At 51.5% G+C, this 16351-nt stretch overlaps 4 protein-coding genes across 4 annotated transcripts; 1 reads left to right on the top strand and 3 right to left on the bottom strand.

Moving 5' to 3' along the window:
- Positions 1-1928: 1928 nt before the first annotated feature.
- BO87DRAFT_457736 (uncharacterized protein) lies at positions 1929-2928 on the bottom strand. Its single transcript, XM_025628826.1, has 3 exons — positions 2718-2928; positions 2581-2640; positions 1929-2494 (listed from the first exon to the last, which is right to left on the bottom strand). The coding sequence occupies exons 1-3, from the start codon at positions 2815-2817 to the stop codon at positions 2337-2339; spliced, it is 318 nt and encodes a 105-aa protein (XP_025481645.1). The 5' UTR covers positions 2818-2928; the 3' UTR covers positions 1929-2336.
- Positions 2929-3340: 412 nt separating this feature from the next.
- On the bottom strand, positions 3341-7430 carry BO87DRAFT_457735 (mitochondrial serine protease Pim1). Its single transcript, XM_025628825.1, has 2 exons — positions 4055-7430; positions 3341-3997 (listed from the first exon to the last, which is right to left on the bottom strand). Exons 1-2 carry the CDS (start codon positions 7232-7234, stop codon positions 3836-3838), a joined length of 3342 nt encoding a protein of 1113 aa, XP_025481644.1. The 5' UTR covers positions 7235-7430; the 3' UTR covers positions 3341-3835.
- A 291-nt stretch (positions 7431-7721) lies between these two features.
- On the top strand, positions 7722-13658 carry BO87DRAFT_304763 (BRO1-domain-containing protein; the record flags this gene model as incomplete). Its single annotated transcript, XM_025619294.1, has 6 exons — positions 7722-7934; positions 8006-9252; positions 9310-9483; positions 10507-10809; positions 10885-12481; positions 12540-13658. The coding sequence occupies 6 exons, from the start codon at positions 7722-7724 to the stop codon at positions 13656-13658; spliced, it is 4653 nt and encodes a 1550-aa protein (XP_025481643.1).
- Positions 13659-14619: 961 nt separating this feature from the next.
- BO87DRAFT_433220 (histone deacetylase complex subunit SAP30 Sin3-binding domain-containing protein) lies at positions 14620-15648 on the bottom strand (the record flags this gene model as incomplete). The annotated part of the gene is made up of 2 exons (XM_025627648.1): positions 14620-15315; positions 15427-15648. 2 exons carry the CDS (start codon positions 15646-15648, stop codon positions 14827-14829), a joined length of 711 nt encoding a protein of 236 aa, XP_025481642.1. The 3' UTR covers positions 14620-14826.
- Between the last annotated feature and the right edge of the window lie 703 nt (positions 15649-16351).

Below are 16351 nucleotides of genomic sequence, written 5' to 3'. Positions count from 1 at the left end.
GTTAGTCAGTCAGTAGTATATTCCCGTTGGGAGATACAAAGTAGTAGTTAGTAGTAGATATTGGGGGAGAATGACTCCGATCGGGAATCAACCCTACTAAGAAACTCAAAAAGTAAGGAAATTCTTAGGAAATAACCGGAAACCGACTTGTAAACTCTACAATAATCGCTATCTATCTGATTCCTCGGATAACGCCTTGATTTCTTCAAAGTCCACCGCAAGCAGGCTGGAGCACTACTCGATTCATCTCACGGCATCCACTACTGCAGACGCACAGCCCAACTTTCTTCTCGAAGCCTCCCCGTTCGTTCCTGTCTTCTTCCTCTCCCGATTTAACTGTTACTCCTACTGCTACTCTGGTATCCGACTTACTGAGCTGGTCGGGTCTTCGTCTCCGATCGTCTCCTAACTAACTCTCCTTCACTATCACCGAGGACGCCCCCCCCCCCCCCCTCTCTCTCCCCCTAAGAATCCACCCATCACCTCATCATCACTAGGCTCTTCCAGATGTAAATTTTCTGGTTTACCCGAGCGTATCGCTGGATCCGCAAACACAACAACACCACCAGGCAAGGCCACGCTGTACAATCATCTGTCTGCCAGGTCCCCCCCCCACCTCTCTCTCCCGATCAAGTGCATAACCAGGTTGCTGCCATGGAGGAGGGGGTTGGAAAAGACAAGGGAAGAGGGAGGGGAGGGGCGTGAGATGAAGTAATACACCTGGATCCAATAATCCAACAAAGATAAGTCGAATGGTCCCTGGAAGACCCCATTCTCCGTTAATAGTTCATACTTCATCACGGCACCAAGACCCTCGTCGGGTCCTCATAGATACTACTACCTATAGTTAGTTAGTAGGTAGCTAGTATCCCCCCGCGGTTAAACTTTACTTTTTCAAAGTGATGCTCCCATTCAGATCGAAGGAACAACAACACCTCAGGATGATGCGGCCAATCATTATCCTCCACCTTGTAGCATAGTAAAACATCCCCGTTTTTATTTTCTGTGCCAGTGAACACCATAGCCGCTATTGCTAGTCCTGTAGTTAGTTAGTTAGCAGTTGCTAGATTGACAGACCGTTGTTGTCGTGCTTGAGCCTGCTTTGAGAGAAGATGATGGCATGGAGACTGTATATGCAGGCCCGCTGCACTGCCTACTGACATGGTATGCATGTTCTTGTACAACTGTGACAAAGTTCAGTGTATACAACTAAGGGCATAGTCTGTCTGTTAGAATAGACCAAACATACCATCTGATAAAATCATCGATGACCTCAGTGAACCTTAAGATGATGACTTTCAAGAGCTAAATCTTGAGAACTTTTAGTCCTTCCTTACCACAGTAAGTGGGACATACATCATCGCCATCATCACTCCTACCACTCATGTTAATCTGGTAAAAAAGAGTCAGATTAATAACCAGGCAACCAACCCATGCGGAGATTCCCGGATGGTATATAGCCAGGCAGTCCGAATGACACACTCCCATCTTCATCCAGCCTGTCAGATCCGTTGTCGTGGTCTTTCTACCAACTAGCTCCCCCTGCTTGCATCCAATCCGGGGCAAAGCCTGGGGGACCCAGTAGTAGAGAGAGGGGCCTTGACGAGTTCCGGACCGAAGTAGCAGTAGTGGTAAGTAGTAAGTAAAAGTGACATGTAGGTCGGGTAGGAAACTTACTCCTATAGGACGGATAAGGTTTCATGATCATTGGTGCGATATCTACAACCCTAGTCGTTAGTGGACGGTCTATGCATATGTGATAGTATAGTATGCGGTTAGTATTATCATCACGGATCAATATCTAGTTATGGTTGTAGTGGAGTTGTAGGTGATGGTGTTGGATATAGTAGGTTACACTAATAGAGTCTAGGCCATGTCGGCCAAGGTTCTTCTCGAGTAAGGGTTTAGTGATTAGAATTGCCAGAATACTATCAAGTCATTAAGAAGCAAGCGTCGAGAATGCTAGAACTAGGCTCTCAAGTCTCCATAGTCCGTTCCTCATGTCGTCCCGCGCAGCAGGTGACAACAGATCAGTCCACGGTGACGATTGCCCTGTTCGGCAAACAACGACTCACAGAAAAGAAAACAAGAGTGGAGGATGGAAGTAACACGAAAGAAATAGAGGAGCCACTCAGTGTCATAGACTAAGCTGAGAAAGATTGGCAGATATGAAAAGAAAGCACAACACCATCCAGGTAATAGCAACCATGTCGACTAATTAGAGCTTGTCTCTTCACCACCATCAACCAAGCATAAACTCATGATGCACACCAGATAGCCAACTAAAAGTCAGGCCATCATCAAGCTTACTTGTCGACAGGATACATGCATCACACTTAAGGCCACTTTCCAGGTCCCATGCAGGCGCCCAGAACGCATGTATCAGTGTGGCAGCACTGAGAGCTATAACGGCAAACACGGCGATGACATCTCTTGTCCTTAATTTCGACCGTTTCACCATCGTCTTCGTTGACCAATTCAGAATTGGACTCGTCTGTGTTCAGAGGAAATGAGAAGGGGTTAGTTTCTTGCGTGTGTCTACAGGGGATGTCATGTTAACAAAGACAGAGAAGCACGAACCTTCATCACGAGTAGCAAGTTTGAAATCGTTCACGTCAAAGTCTTCAACATCGAACCAGGCTTTATACAGAGAAAGTGTCGGTTAGCAATCTTGTCTTTCTGTGCGAATGGCATAAGAAGAAAGGACAACTACATACTTCCATGAGTGCTGGTGACATCAGGAGCGACCTCAGGGACGGCCGCGGATGCCACGAAGGCAACAAGGAGGGTCAGAACGCAGAGGATATTGAACTGCATCGTGAATGACGATGAGGGTAGCGGTTGTTTTGTTTTGGGTGGTAACGAGAGATGTTGATCGACGATATGTGCGGGATGTGTGAGTTACGAGAGAAGATACGAGGGTATGTGAGAAACGGATATGAGAGGTGAGGAGAATTAGACAAGCGCAAGAGAGGGCCTGCGAGGCGCTTTATAGAGTAAGAGAAAAGACGTCCCGTGACTTACGCCGCTGTGAATGAGATATCCTGCCTCTCCTTTAACAGGTAGGACGCGTGAATGAGTGTTGAAACACAAATACTTCTCTCGCACTTCTTTACATACTTGTCAAGTGAGGTGGAATTTTAGGAACCGGAGGACCAACTACTACGTGGATATGATGTCTCCATTAGGGCCAGATCATGCCTCAGTAATATTCACCTTTGATTACAGATATCTTCGAGGTGAAGAGGCAATCCTCTACCTAATATGGGCAGAACCTAGGTTTCAAGCCATAGTTTGGCTGTCTAGAAGGAACAGGGCTTGGGCAAAGTAGCCTCTATTACAAGAAACAAAGTCAAAGCTTTGGTATGTACATATACAAGATGTGATATTGTCCATTAGCAAGCCTGAAAACAGCGTCAGGCAGCACTGTAGTCAGAGCTCTATCCTCTTCCTCCAGACCGGCTTATTACATGATCCAACAATGATACACAGCCGGTCTCATGGACCATTCCAACCATCTTCTTTTCTCAGAGCGGAGTGAGTGCTAGGCTGCAAGTTTGCCGTTGGTCGTATCAGGACTGCTAAGACAGCCAGTTTAGGCGAACGTCAACTTCAACCTGGTGTTGTGGTATGGCCCACAACTTGAAGCAAAGGGCGAAACGCCACGAAGTGAATCTAGAAACCAAAGAAGAAAAAGTGACAAGAAAATGAAGACAACTCCGAACCATGCTTTCCACAGGATAACGCCTTGCACGTGACCAGAAAGAAAATAAACAATGCCCGGCGTGAGCTGGAGAACAGTATGTCATCAAGGCGTGAGGACTGGTGGCGTAATTCACTCGTCTTCCTCTACTTCGTTGGATTTCTTCTCGGGCTTCTCAGCCAGCTGCTTCTGCCAGATGTTATTGGCAGCACCTTTGTCCAAGTCGGTAAAGAGGATATCGAACACCTCCGAGTACCAGCCTACTGCATGGCCTTCAATGCCCTCCTTGATGTTCTGTGATTGTAAGTTAGTCACTTATCGGGCACTCCCAAATAGTCATCCAACACTCACCTCAGGCAGCTCCAGCCAGTCGGACATGTTGTCCGCGGGGAAAATAATCTTCTTAGCACCAGCACGGCGAGCAGCAACGGTCTTCTCCCGCAAACCTCCAATGCGCAGGACCTTTCCGGTCACGGTCAATTCTCCCGTCATAGCGATGGTTGGGTCAAGTGGGTGGTTCAAAGCCAAGGACAGCAGAGATGTTGCCATGGTAATACCAGCAGATGGGCCATCCTTCGGCACAGCACCCTCGGGGCAATGCATGTGCAGCTTAGCCTTCTCAAAGAATCGGTTCTCGGGGAACTGCTTCGCCATAACCGACTTGGCAAATGAGTAGGCGATTTGGCTAGATTCTTTCATCACGTTTTGCAGGTTACCGGTGATATCGATGCCCGGTCGGGACTGAGGCGTCAGGGCGTTCTCCAGGATTGATTCGACGTACAAGGCAGCACCTCCCATGCTAGTCCAGGCAAGTCCCATGGTCACACCAGGAGGGAAGGTGTCGTAGAGACGGTCAGCCGTGAAGATGGGGGGTCCAACATAGTCAGTAAGGCTGTCTTTGCCGATACTGAGCTGCACACTTTCCGGAACCTTCAGCGCAACGCGAGGCGTTTCCGTCGTGGACTTCTCCGGGTCGACAGGCGACTTTGAGTCGGGAGACTCAGTCTCCTTCTGTGACTCCTCTTGAACGGCCTTGCCCTCATCTGTCAGAGCCTTCTCTTCTGCGAGCACATCTTCGCCGAGATCCCGAACGATCTTGTATGCCGCCTTACGATAGACCTTCTCTATCTGCTTCTTCAGATTCCGAACACCACTTTCACGGCAGTAGGACTTGATGAGTTCCTCAACGGCCTCCTCCGTCAAGCTAACATCAACCTCCTTCAGACCGGTAAGCTCTCGAGCAGCAGGGGCGAGATACCGCTGAGCGATGGCCATCTTCTCATCGGCAACATATCCTGACAACTCGATGAGCTCCATGCGGTCCAGGAGTGGCCGAGGGATCGTGTCAGTCACGTTTGCCGTGCAAACAAAGAGAACCTTGGACAAATCCACCGGGACATCCATGTAGTGGTCCAGGAACGAAGAATTCTGTTCAGGATCAAGCAACTCAAGAAGCGCAGAAGACGGGTCTCCCTGGTGCCCGCGGCCGATCTTGTCGATTTCGTCGATCAAAATAAGGGGGTTCTCGGTCTGGCACTTCTTGAGGGCCTGGATGATACGTCCAGGAAGAGCGCCTACATAGGTCCTACGGTGTCCCTTGATTTCGGCGACGTCGGTCAAGCCTCCAACTGAGAAGCGGTAATACTGTCTGTTCAATGCCCGTGCGATGGACTTTCCAATACTGGTCTTTCCCACACCAGGCGGTCCGACCAGACAAAGGATCTTGCCCTCCACGGTACCACGCAGTTTGCCCACAGCAATGAACTCGAGGATACGGTCTTTGACATCCTTGAGGCCATAGTGGTCTTCATCGAGAACCTTCACCGCATGCTGAATACCGAAGTTCTCCACGCTCTTTTGTCCCCAAGGGATCTGAGTAAGCCAGTCCAGATAGTTGCGGGTGACATTGAACTCAGAGGCAGCAGGCTCCAGATGGGCCAGCTTATTGAGTTCCTCGTCGAACACCTTCTTGACGGCGTCCGGCATAGCAAGCTTCTCTGCCTTTTCCTTGAACTTCTCGACCAACTTATCTTTGCCATCGGACTCGATGCCCAGCTCCCGTTTGATGCCCTTCATCTGTTCCATCAACCAGTATTCACGCTGTCGCTTCTGAATCTTAGCTTCCACGTCCTTAGAGATCTTGGATTGGAGTTGCGCGTTCATGAGTTCCTTCTTCAGCACCACCAAGGCCTTAGGAAGTCTCTCCTCAATGTTCATCAACTCCAAGACCTCTTGCATTTCGTTGAGCTCTCCTGCAGAGACGGCGGCGGCAAAGTCCGCCAGCTTAGCGGGCTCGTCGCTCAGATTGCCGGGAAACTGGTCCGTATAGAATGCAGAAATCTGGTCGCGGAACAACGGGTTCAGGCTCGCGATCTCTTTGCAGACGTTGACGATTTCACTGGTGACGGCGCGGATGATAGCACTCTTCTTATCGTAGGGTTCCTCCGCAAGGTTCTCCACATTAACCAAGCTGACGGGATACTTTCGCAGGAAGGAGGTGGGTTCATAGTGGTCCTTGGGGGCGAGTTCGGCAGTGCCCTCCTCGAAACTGGCGACAACATCCCCACGGCGCTCTGATGTCTTCTCCTCGGTTGTACCAGCCTTGGCAGCGTCGCTAGGCGGAAGCAGCGAAGAGACCTTGATACGACGGTGGGGATAAAGAACGGCGGTGACCCCACTCGCTTCGCCCCGGAGAGGGTACGCGGCAGTGATCTGAGCAAAGACGCCAACATCATAGACGTCATCCAGGTTTTCGATCACATCGCCATCTGCATTCTCGTCCTTGAACAAGAAGGCACCCACGTATGGTTGTCCCCGCTTCATCATGTCTTGTATGGCGGCGGCTACATTCGGGTCTCGGATGGTGATTGCTTTGTAAAAGCCCGGGAATAACGGTCGCTTCGCGATCGGGATTGCCATCACCTGAGGATACACTTCGGGAACTGATGGCTTCTGCAAGGCCTTCTCGCCGGAGCCCTTCTTGCTCTTCTTACCGCCATCCTCGTTGCCACCATTATTCGCGCCACTAGGCCTCGAGTCGGAGCCACCATTGACAGGTATAGGGGATGGGGTATCAGATGAGTTCCCCTTGCCTTCTACTGCATTACCATCCTTCTTCGAGTCTTCCTCCAGGCCACGTTGCTCTTTGTCCGCGCCCGCTTTCTCCTTCCGCCGTGCAAAGCCCGATGTCGGAGCTCCGGATTCGTGTGACGATCCCTGCTTGCCAGAGGGATCAGCAGCCTTGCGTCGGGCGTCTGGAGCACGCTCAACATCCTTCTCCTCGTTTGCGTCTTTCTGCTCCTTCTGAGCAGGGTCGTCCTTTTCGTCGCCGGGCGGGGGCTTCTCTCTCCGCCGGATGGAGCTCGAGGAGAAGGCGCGGGAGGTCGGGAGGGAGCGGTGAAGTCGCGACGCATTTAGTATCGATCGGGCGGTGACATTGTATCTTGAGGGAGCAAGTAGAGGTCGAGGGATGAAGGGACGCGAGGCTTGTTGGAGCGCGGCTCTCCAGGGGAGAGTCTGGCCGCGGAGCATGCTAGTAGCTTTACTAATGTAAATGCGGATGAAACGAGGCGGCAAAGAAGCAGGTGAGTGGGATGGAGAGGGGATGGGGGATTAATATAATACAAGACAGTATCTCGGAAGCTGACTGAGAGAGAAATCCCAACGAAGACAAAAGGAGAGGAAGGTGATGGCTCAATGGGCACAATGAGGTCGAGGGGGAGATCAGTTCACTTCGGTCAAGTCGGTCGAGTGCTTGATTACCGAAGCAGGCTTTCATCATCGCAGCGCGCGGATTAATGATGCTCCGGTCGGGAAACTTTTTCGAGGCGAGCGACTCGAAGCTTCCAAGCGTCTTCCCCATCAGGAGGCGGTCGAGCGAGTCTCAAAACTAAAAGGTCACCGGCTTCTGCTCGAATCAGCTTCGTCGGTTTCCAATCTCGCTTCTCTGCCTTTCTCCTTCGTTCCTCTCTCATCGTCTCTCTTTATCCTCCCGTTGGATGCTCCTCTGCTGCTCACGATGAGTGCTGCTTCCGCCGCAATGCCCAAAGCCGCGGCTATTCCCGCTCGTTTACTACGGACTTCGCGACAATGCTCCAAGCAGAGCCCGGCCGCCAGTGTCCGATCAACCACCACCGTTCGGACTTATCATGTGTCGACTGCTTCTTCAACAAGCCAGCGCCTGCGGGATGGTGTTCGTAGCAAGAACAGTCCGGCATTCCTGTCGTCAAGGGTAGGTATCATCTACAATGTCCCATGGAGAGATTGTCCGGGCTGTGACTAAGTTCCCATTCCCGTCCGCAGGTTTTCCATACGACCGCTCCTCTTGGAGCCATGTCTGACCCGTATAAAGTTCTAGGAGTCGACAAAGGTGCTTCTGCAGGCGACATCAAGAAAGCTTACTATGGAATGGCCAAGAAATACCACCCGGATACCAACAAAGACCCTGGCGCCAAGGAAAAGTTTGCGGAAGCTCAGTCGGCCTACGAACTTCTGTCCGATCCGAAGAAGCGCGAGAATTTCGACCGGTTTGGCTCAGCTGCTTTCGACCAGAATGGCGGCTTCGATCCCACTGGCGGTAACCCGTTTGCCGGCGCCGGTGGTTTCCACGGCTTCGGTGGTGGGTTTGGTGGTGGATTCCCTGGAGGAGGATTCTCGGGTGACATCAACTTCGAAGACTTGTTCGGCGCATTTACCGGTGGCGCTCGCCGTGCGGGTCGAGGACGCCGAAGCCCGTTCCAGGAGATCTTGGTTGGCGAAGATATCGAGGTTCAAACCAACATTTCTTTCATGGAAGCTGCGAAGGGTACCTCCAAGGATATTGTCATCACTCCTCTGAAAGAGTGTGGCACCTGTGACGGAGATGGACTGAAGAAGGGCGCCAAACGTTCGCAATGCCGTCAGTGCAACGGTTCCGGCACTCGGGTACATTTCATGCAGGGAGGATTCCAAGTTGCAGCAACCTGCGATGCCTGTGGAGGTGCGGGAATGATTGTTCCCCGCGGATCCGAGTGTGGCTCGTGTAAAGGAAGTGGTGTGGTCAGAGATCGCAAGACCGTCCAGGTCGACATTCCCGGCGGTGTCGAGGATGGTATGCGTCTGAGAGTGTCCGGAGAAGGTGACGCCCCTCCTACAGGCACCGCGGCAGCCCCTGGCTCCCGTACACAGCGCGGTGATCTCTACGTCTCCATCCGGGTTTCCCCCGACCACCGCTTTAGCCGCTCCGGCTCCGATATTCTCTACACGGCCTCTATTCCCCTCACCACTGCTCTGCTTGGCGGTGAAGTGACCGTCCCGACTTTGGACGGCGAGGTCAAGGTCAAGGTTGGCACGGGTACTGGCACGGGTGACCGCATTACGCTCTCTGGCATGGGTATGAAGAAACTCGGGGGCCGTTCTAGAGCCTTTACTCCTACGGGTGACTTGAAGGTGGAGTTCAAGGTTGCCATGCCGAAGTATTTGACTAGCAACCAGCGAACAATTCTCGAGGTTCTTGCAGATGAAATGGGCGACAAGACAGCCAGGCGCATCATGGACATCCCTAGGGATGGGTGAGTATTGTGATGTCCCTGAGTTTGGTTCCTTCTACGGTGTTGCTGACAGACAAGCAGATCGACTCCTGACTCCGGCGCCACCTCCGACTCCTCCAAGAACGAGGGATTTCTGAAATCGGCCTGGCACAAGCTCATGAACCACTCGAAACAATCGGGATCGGAAGGCTCGGGTAGCGAGTCAGGCAAGAAGGACCGCGGCGACAGCAACAAATCCGACGACGAGAAGAAGTCCGGCTCCAGCTAAAAGGGGTTCCCCGACAAACATGTGTATAATCGACAAAATCTGGATATCCCTTCGAAACACTTTCGTTTCCTTACTGTGTAATTATGTTTACGGGAAAATATCATAGCGCCGGCGAGATTGGGGGTTCTGGTGCCATTCTGCATGTTGGGATAATTCGATTCGCCTGTATCCGTTCAATTGATTCATTTGTGACGTTGGGTTGTTTATAGAGAGATTTACTCAGGATGATGTGTGTATGTATGTCGTGTACGATTAGAGTTAGCGCTCCAAGACATTCTCCTCTTCTCTTTCTAAAACAAGTAATCAATTCAGAGTTTCGATCGTCCAACTGTCCGGAGGGGTACAGGACATTGACTGGTGGAGATTTAAATTGCAAGATGTGTCAGAGAGAGAGTAAGAGGGAAAGTATAGATTCAGGCATGCCACATTGCTGCCTTTCTGGCCGTCACGGCCGGCGGTTAGAAAGCGTCCCATCACAGCACACTCCTCGCCCCCATCCGCAACTCGTCACAATCACCTTCAGTCAACCACCACCAACCGCCTCTCTCTACTCCACTCCACTCCTTTCTGCCTGATTCCATCACCCAGCAGGTGAGTTCTGTCATTCGTCTTGGTTTGTAGCCTGCCAGGTAAAGCCTAATCTCCCCCCCGGAGCAACTACACCATCCAATTCCCTCCCGCCTCCCTCGCTGGTCTTGTTGCTGGGCTCCCCACTTCCGTCATCATCGTCGAGCTAACGACGGAACTACTGTTAGGCTGCCTCGGGGACGACTAGACTTGCTAGCGACCCTGCGACTAATCTATCTATCGATCCTTACCACCACCGGCCACCACAATTCTCGCAGGGTTGAACGACTAAGCATCGCCTACCTTCGTTACCCCACAGTGCCATCCCCGAAAACCCTCCCCCTCGATCACTGCATCACTGCGACTTCGCCCTTGTCCGCCCTACTTTGACTTCCCTGCTCGACCTCGGGCCCGCTTGTCTCTCCGCCTTTGGATGGGAGCTCCCCGCTCCTCCCGAGCAACAAGATGGTTCAATCGCCTATGATCTCGTGTCCGCTCAAGCAGACCAACGAGATCGATTGGATTCGACCCCTCAAGGACTACATCCGTCAGAGCTACGGTGAAGACCCCGATCGCTACAGTTCAGAATGCGCGACCCTCAACCGCTTGCGCCAGGACATGAGGGGCGCGGGGAAGGATAGTGCGACAGGCCGCGACCTGTTGTATCGGTATTACGGACAGCTGGAACTCTTGGACCTGAGGTTTCCGGTCGATGAGAACCATATCAAGATCTCCTTCACTTGGTATCCTAACCCCTTGGTCTTCTCCTGTACCAGCCACGCCGTTCCAGTCTGCTAATGCCTCAATTCCTCGCATAGGTATGATGCCTTTACCCAGAAGCCTACTTCGCAATACTCGTTGGCGTTCGAGAAAGCATCGATTATCTTCAACATCTCCGCCGTTCTGTCATGCCATGCGGCAAACCAGAATCGCGCCGAAGATACCGGTCTCAAAACCGCGTATCACTCTTTCCAAGCATCCGCAGGCATGTTCACGTATATCAACGAGAATTTCCTCCATGCGCCGTCGACCGATTTGAACCGGGAAACTGTTAAGGCTCTGATCAACATCACCCTCGCACAAGGCCAAGAAGTATTCCTGGAGAAGCAGATCGCGGACAATAAGAAGGCCGGTCTACTCGCAAAACTCGCAAGTCAGTCCGCCTATCTGTACTCTCAGGCCGCTGAGGGAATGCAGGAGTTCGTAAAGGGAATTTTCGACAAAGTGTGGACAATCGTTGTGCAAGCCAAGGCGGCGCACATGGCATCCGTAGCATCCTATTACCAAGCCTTGACGGACAGCGAAAGCGGATCACACGGTGTGGCCATTGCTCGGCTGCAGCTGGCAGAGAAGAACTCAACCGCAGCACTAGGATGGGCCAAGTCTTTCCCATCATCGGTTTCTTCGAATGCCAATTTGAGCTCCGAATCGGGCACCAACCTCCTCGATATCATCAAGTATCATCTTGCCAATGTCCAAGCCAAGCTTACCGTATTTATGAAGGACAACGACTTCATCTATCACCAACCCATTCCCAGCGAGGCAGGTTTGTCAGCTGTTGCGAAGCTTCCTGCAGCAAAGGCAATTCCTGTCAGCGAGCTCTATCAAGGCCAGGATATCCAACGTATCATCGGCCCGGATATCTTCCAAAAACTGGTCCCGATGTCCGTTACGGAAACGGCCAGTCTCTATGATGAAGAGAAAGCCAAGCTGATCCGTGCGGAAACCGAGAAAGTTGAGACGGCAAATGGAGAAATGGCGGCTAGTCTTGATTATCTAAAACTTCCGGGTAGCTTGAATATCCTTAAAGGGGGGATGGACCAGGAGGTGACTGTGGATGATGAATTCCGACGATGGTGCCAGGAGCTTGCGGGTCATCAACCATTCATCAAGGCCTTCGATGGGCTACAGGATCGCAAGGTGGAGATTCTCGCACAACTAGACCAGTGTTCTAAACAATTGGACCTGGAGGAGAGCGTATGCGAGAAGATGCGCTCCAAATACGGAGCGGATTGGAGTCAGCAGCCCAGCGCCAGGCTAAACACTACTCTACGGGGCGATATTCGAACCTACCGAGACACCATCAATGAAGCGAGTGCCAGCGACTCGCAGCTGCTGTCTACTCTGCGGCAGTACGAGGCAGACTTCGATGAGATGCGATCTGCGGGTGAAACAGACGAAGCTGAAGTACTCTTCCAACGTGCCATGATCAAAGCTGGCTCCAAGCAGGGCAAGGGTAAAAATGGACTTGGCAGCCCGTACGCACCAACGGCGGAAGGAAGCTTGATTGATGATGTCTACGACGAAGGCAGCTCCTCGGTGTCAGAGCAAATCGCAAGAGTCGAAGCTATATTGAAGAAGCTGAATCTGGTCAAGAGAGAACGGGCTCAGGTCTTGAAAGACTTAAAGGATAAGGTACGTCTATGTGAAGGCTTGAGCACATTGCTCCGCAAGACTAACAGCCCATAAACAGGTCCACAACGACGACATCTCGAACGTTCTGATACTCAACAAGAAAACCATTTCTGGACAGGAGAGTCAGCTTTTCGAAGCGGAGCTGGAAAAATTCCGTCCGCACCAGAACCGACTCCTCCAGGCCAATCACAAGCAGGCTTCGCTGATGAAGGAGCTTACGAAGATTTACGGTGATCTACTGCAGGACAAACGAGTGCGTGCCGAGCAATCGAAGTACGAAGCCATCACCCGTCAACGCAACACGGTGATGTCCCGATACAAGAAGATCTACGATGCATTCAATGGTCTCCTGTCGGGTACGGCGCAAGCCCAGACCTTCTACAAGGAGATGACCGAGACCGTAGACAGCCTAAAGAAGAACGTTGAGACCTTCATCAACAATCGGCGATCGGAAGGCGCCCAGCTGCTAGGCCAAATCGAGCGGGAGAAGGCCAGCAATGCCACTGAGCAGGAAGACCGCGAACGGGAGAAGCTGCGACAGCTAATGGAGCGCCTGTCTACGGAACCCAAGACATCATCAACTCCTTCCTCCACGACGACCGCCCCATCCAAGGTCAAGTCCCCTCCTCCCGCCATTCAGACGCCCGCATATCCCAACCCCGCCATATCTTCACCAAAGATGTCCCCACGGTACCCTCCAAATGTAGGAGGACAGCCGCAGGGCATCCCAATTTCGCATTCCCCTGCCCCCTACGGACAGTACATGGGCCATGCACCGGGCGTTTCCTACGTCCCAGGACAGACCTTCCAACAAGGCGCAGCAGCGCCTCTCTCAGAGGGATACAACCCAATGGCCTACCCCGTCCCTCCGGCCGTCTCTCCCCCGCCAAACTTCTACACGTCCACCCCTACTCCATTCAGCTACGCCGGGCCCACTCCGCCAGCAGCGCCATCCTCCTTTATGCCCCAGGGTTACGTTCCGCCTCCTCCGCCGCCCCGTCCCCAGCAGACCAATTACCCCTCCACGACGGGGCCGTACCCAACGGGTCCTGGCGGCTACGCCCAGAGCAGACCCTACGGCACATCCCAGCACCACAAAGCTCCCTCGCAGTCCCAACCCCAATCTACATCTGCGTCTGGCAATGACCCCTGGGCTGGCCTGAATGCATGGAAATGAAACCAACTAATTACGCATGCATGCACGGGGTGAGATTCATGGGATGTTATGGAATCGAATGACAATTGAAACAGGGGTAGGGATCATGATATGAAAGTATGATAGACTTATTTATGGAATGGACACGTTTTTTTTTTTTTTGTTTATGATGCATTTTGGCGTTTTTCCCCCGTCAACTCTCGCTTCTCTGAAACGTTTGCTTTGCGCTTGTTAGTCGTCAATAGGTATTCCTCTCCTTCTTTTCTTCTTTCCTCGATTTTTTATTCATTGAGCTAGTTTTAGTGGTTTTATTTATCCTTACTTTTACTGCCGCTGCTGCTGCTGCTACTGTCCTTCATGTCTTGTTCTACGGTTCAGTTCTGGCCGGTTGGACAGTGAAGGGACCAACTGTCGAAATGGAATGAAGTGAAATGTATATAGTGAGTATAAGTGAAGTGCAAAGAGACAGACGGGAAGAGGAAAATGCAATTGGATGAATAACTGTTACTAGGTCATGCATGTCTTAGTTGGTATTAGTAGTTGTCATTGATGGGGCAGTATGCGTACGGTTACCGACCTATATATATATATATATATGTATATAACCCAGGACGGGTGAAGAGGTACTATGAATATGAATTGACCAGAACAGGTATATTATTGCAATTAATCTAGACATGAAGATAAAACGCCGATGTATCCCATTGCTGAGTGATAATGTACAAGTATATGAGCCAGAGAAGGAAAAGAGTAGTGCACTGATGGCGAGGGTCTAATGCGGCGTACAAGATAGCCAGCATGATAGGATCTTGGCTCAAGGGTAACAGACAGAGAGTAGTGATCTCGGCGGAGGTAGACCAGGATAACAAAGGAAATAGTGAAAAGGAGTAAGAAAGAAGTACTTATCTGAACTAGCACCAATGGGTATCATGAAAAGGTAAAGGAACTAGGATGCCCGGTGACCGGTGGAAGGGGAGAAGCGTTGAAGGTGATGAGTAGGGAGGATAGAGGGCTTGGGAGTCCTGAGATAGATTCAATCCCAAACCCTTGAAAAAATCGTGCCCAAGGCCAGAAGCACAAAGAGCCGAGGTTATGTTCACGACATATCCGCAGGTCCGGGATGAGTCTTCCGGGATCAAAGGTAGGTGATAAAAGGGAGAGACGAGGTCATAGAAGGATGGTGCAGGAACTATGGCTGGAATCTAAGACGGAAGTGTCGTCCCCGTCCCTCTTCACGGACCTTGTACAGGAACCGCGCAATAGCCTCCTGTTCCGCAAGACCAGCGCTGTTGAAGTGTTTGCGCACTGTGACAGCAAGCTGGTTCTTGCACACCCTTTCTTGACCAATTATGTGATGCAGCGCACCCTTGACATCAATTGTATCTGGGCCTTTGTTTGACGGACGGTCTTTGTGTCTTGTGCTGACGCCATTCGGGGCGGAGGAATTACTCTGCAGAGCTTTTCGGGATGTGGATGCACTCGACTGGGAACCATTCGTCGTCTGGTCCTGGCGGGCTAGGTGTGCTCTCTGGGCGGCGATAGAAGTTGGTGATCGGAGTCCGATTCCACGGGAGAGTAGCAAGTGGGAGTATTCGCTGGAGAACGCGCTTGGGGTAGACAGTTTGTAGGCATGTCGGTAGGAGTGGAGGAGTTCGAGGGGCATTTCGGACCAGGGGATCTACATCCAATCCATGTCAGATATGATTCCACAGTATATAAGGAAGTGGTATGGAGAATATAGTGAATATATAGTCAAGAAAAGAGCCAGTTAACACCGATTGCAGCGTACCTTTGGTAAATTGTCATGTTCGCCTCCAGCTGGAGCGCTGGTGACGTTTGCAGAGCTCGCAGAAGCTTTTGCCTCGCGAGTATTCAAAGCGGCCACTGCTGCTGCTCCGCCAGCACCCTTGCGAGACTTTCCCGTTGTCGTTTTATGCTCTCTTGCAGTGCTGGAGCCTTCAGAGCGAGAGTCATCCTGAGCGGCTGTCGTCCGCTGGCGCGGGGGAGCCATGGCCGTGAGAGATGGAGAGAAAGAAAGAAGGAAAGGAGAGGGTGGTGGGAAAAGGGCAGCCGGGGCAATCGCAGCCCCGAACAATTGTGTTACAGGAAATGAATAGCCACCGGCAACAACTGAACGAACGGCACTCACCAGCACAAGACTAATCGCAATGGTGAAAAAGCATGCCTGAATGACTTTTGCTTCGGCCGACGGGAGGCGGGCAGACGCGGCAGAATATTGAGGCGCGACATCATCGCGACCGCATCGGGTAATATTACCGAATATACTTTGAGAAGATAAGGCAGGAGATGAGAGGAATTGGGGTGGTTGGTATGAGATATGTCAGAAGGAAGAACTGACAGGCCATTGTTGATGCTCAATTCCAAGGGATTGTCATGTCGCTCAGTATATGTCTTGATATCACCATATCGGACATGTCTCCGGGGTGTGGAGAGTCAAGAGTATCGGAGGTGGGAAGTGAGACAACACGGATATCATGCAGCATAAAAGGTTGGCATCAACTCATCATCTTCATTCACTAGATACTGGTGATGATAATTGTCGACAGATTTGAGTCTCTAAGGTATTCAAGAACCTTTTACGGGGGAAGTTTAGTCCTTGAATTGAAACACAATTTAGACCAGAGTGTTACACCAAGATCACATGTCCACATATTATTTACCTCCATAGAAGGATACCATGAGGAAACAACCTT

This window comes from Aspergillus neoniger (genome assembly GCF_003184625.1).
Source record: "Aspergillus neoniger CBS 115656 unplaced genomic scaffold BO87scaffold_10, whole genome shotgun sequence".
NCBI classification, from domain to species: domain Eukaryota; kingdom Fungi; phylum Ascomycota; class Eurotiomycetes; order Eurotiales; family Aspergillaceae; genus Aspergillus; species Aspergillus neoniger.
This window is presented reverse-complemented; position numbering and strand designations above follow the sequence as displayed.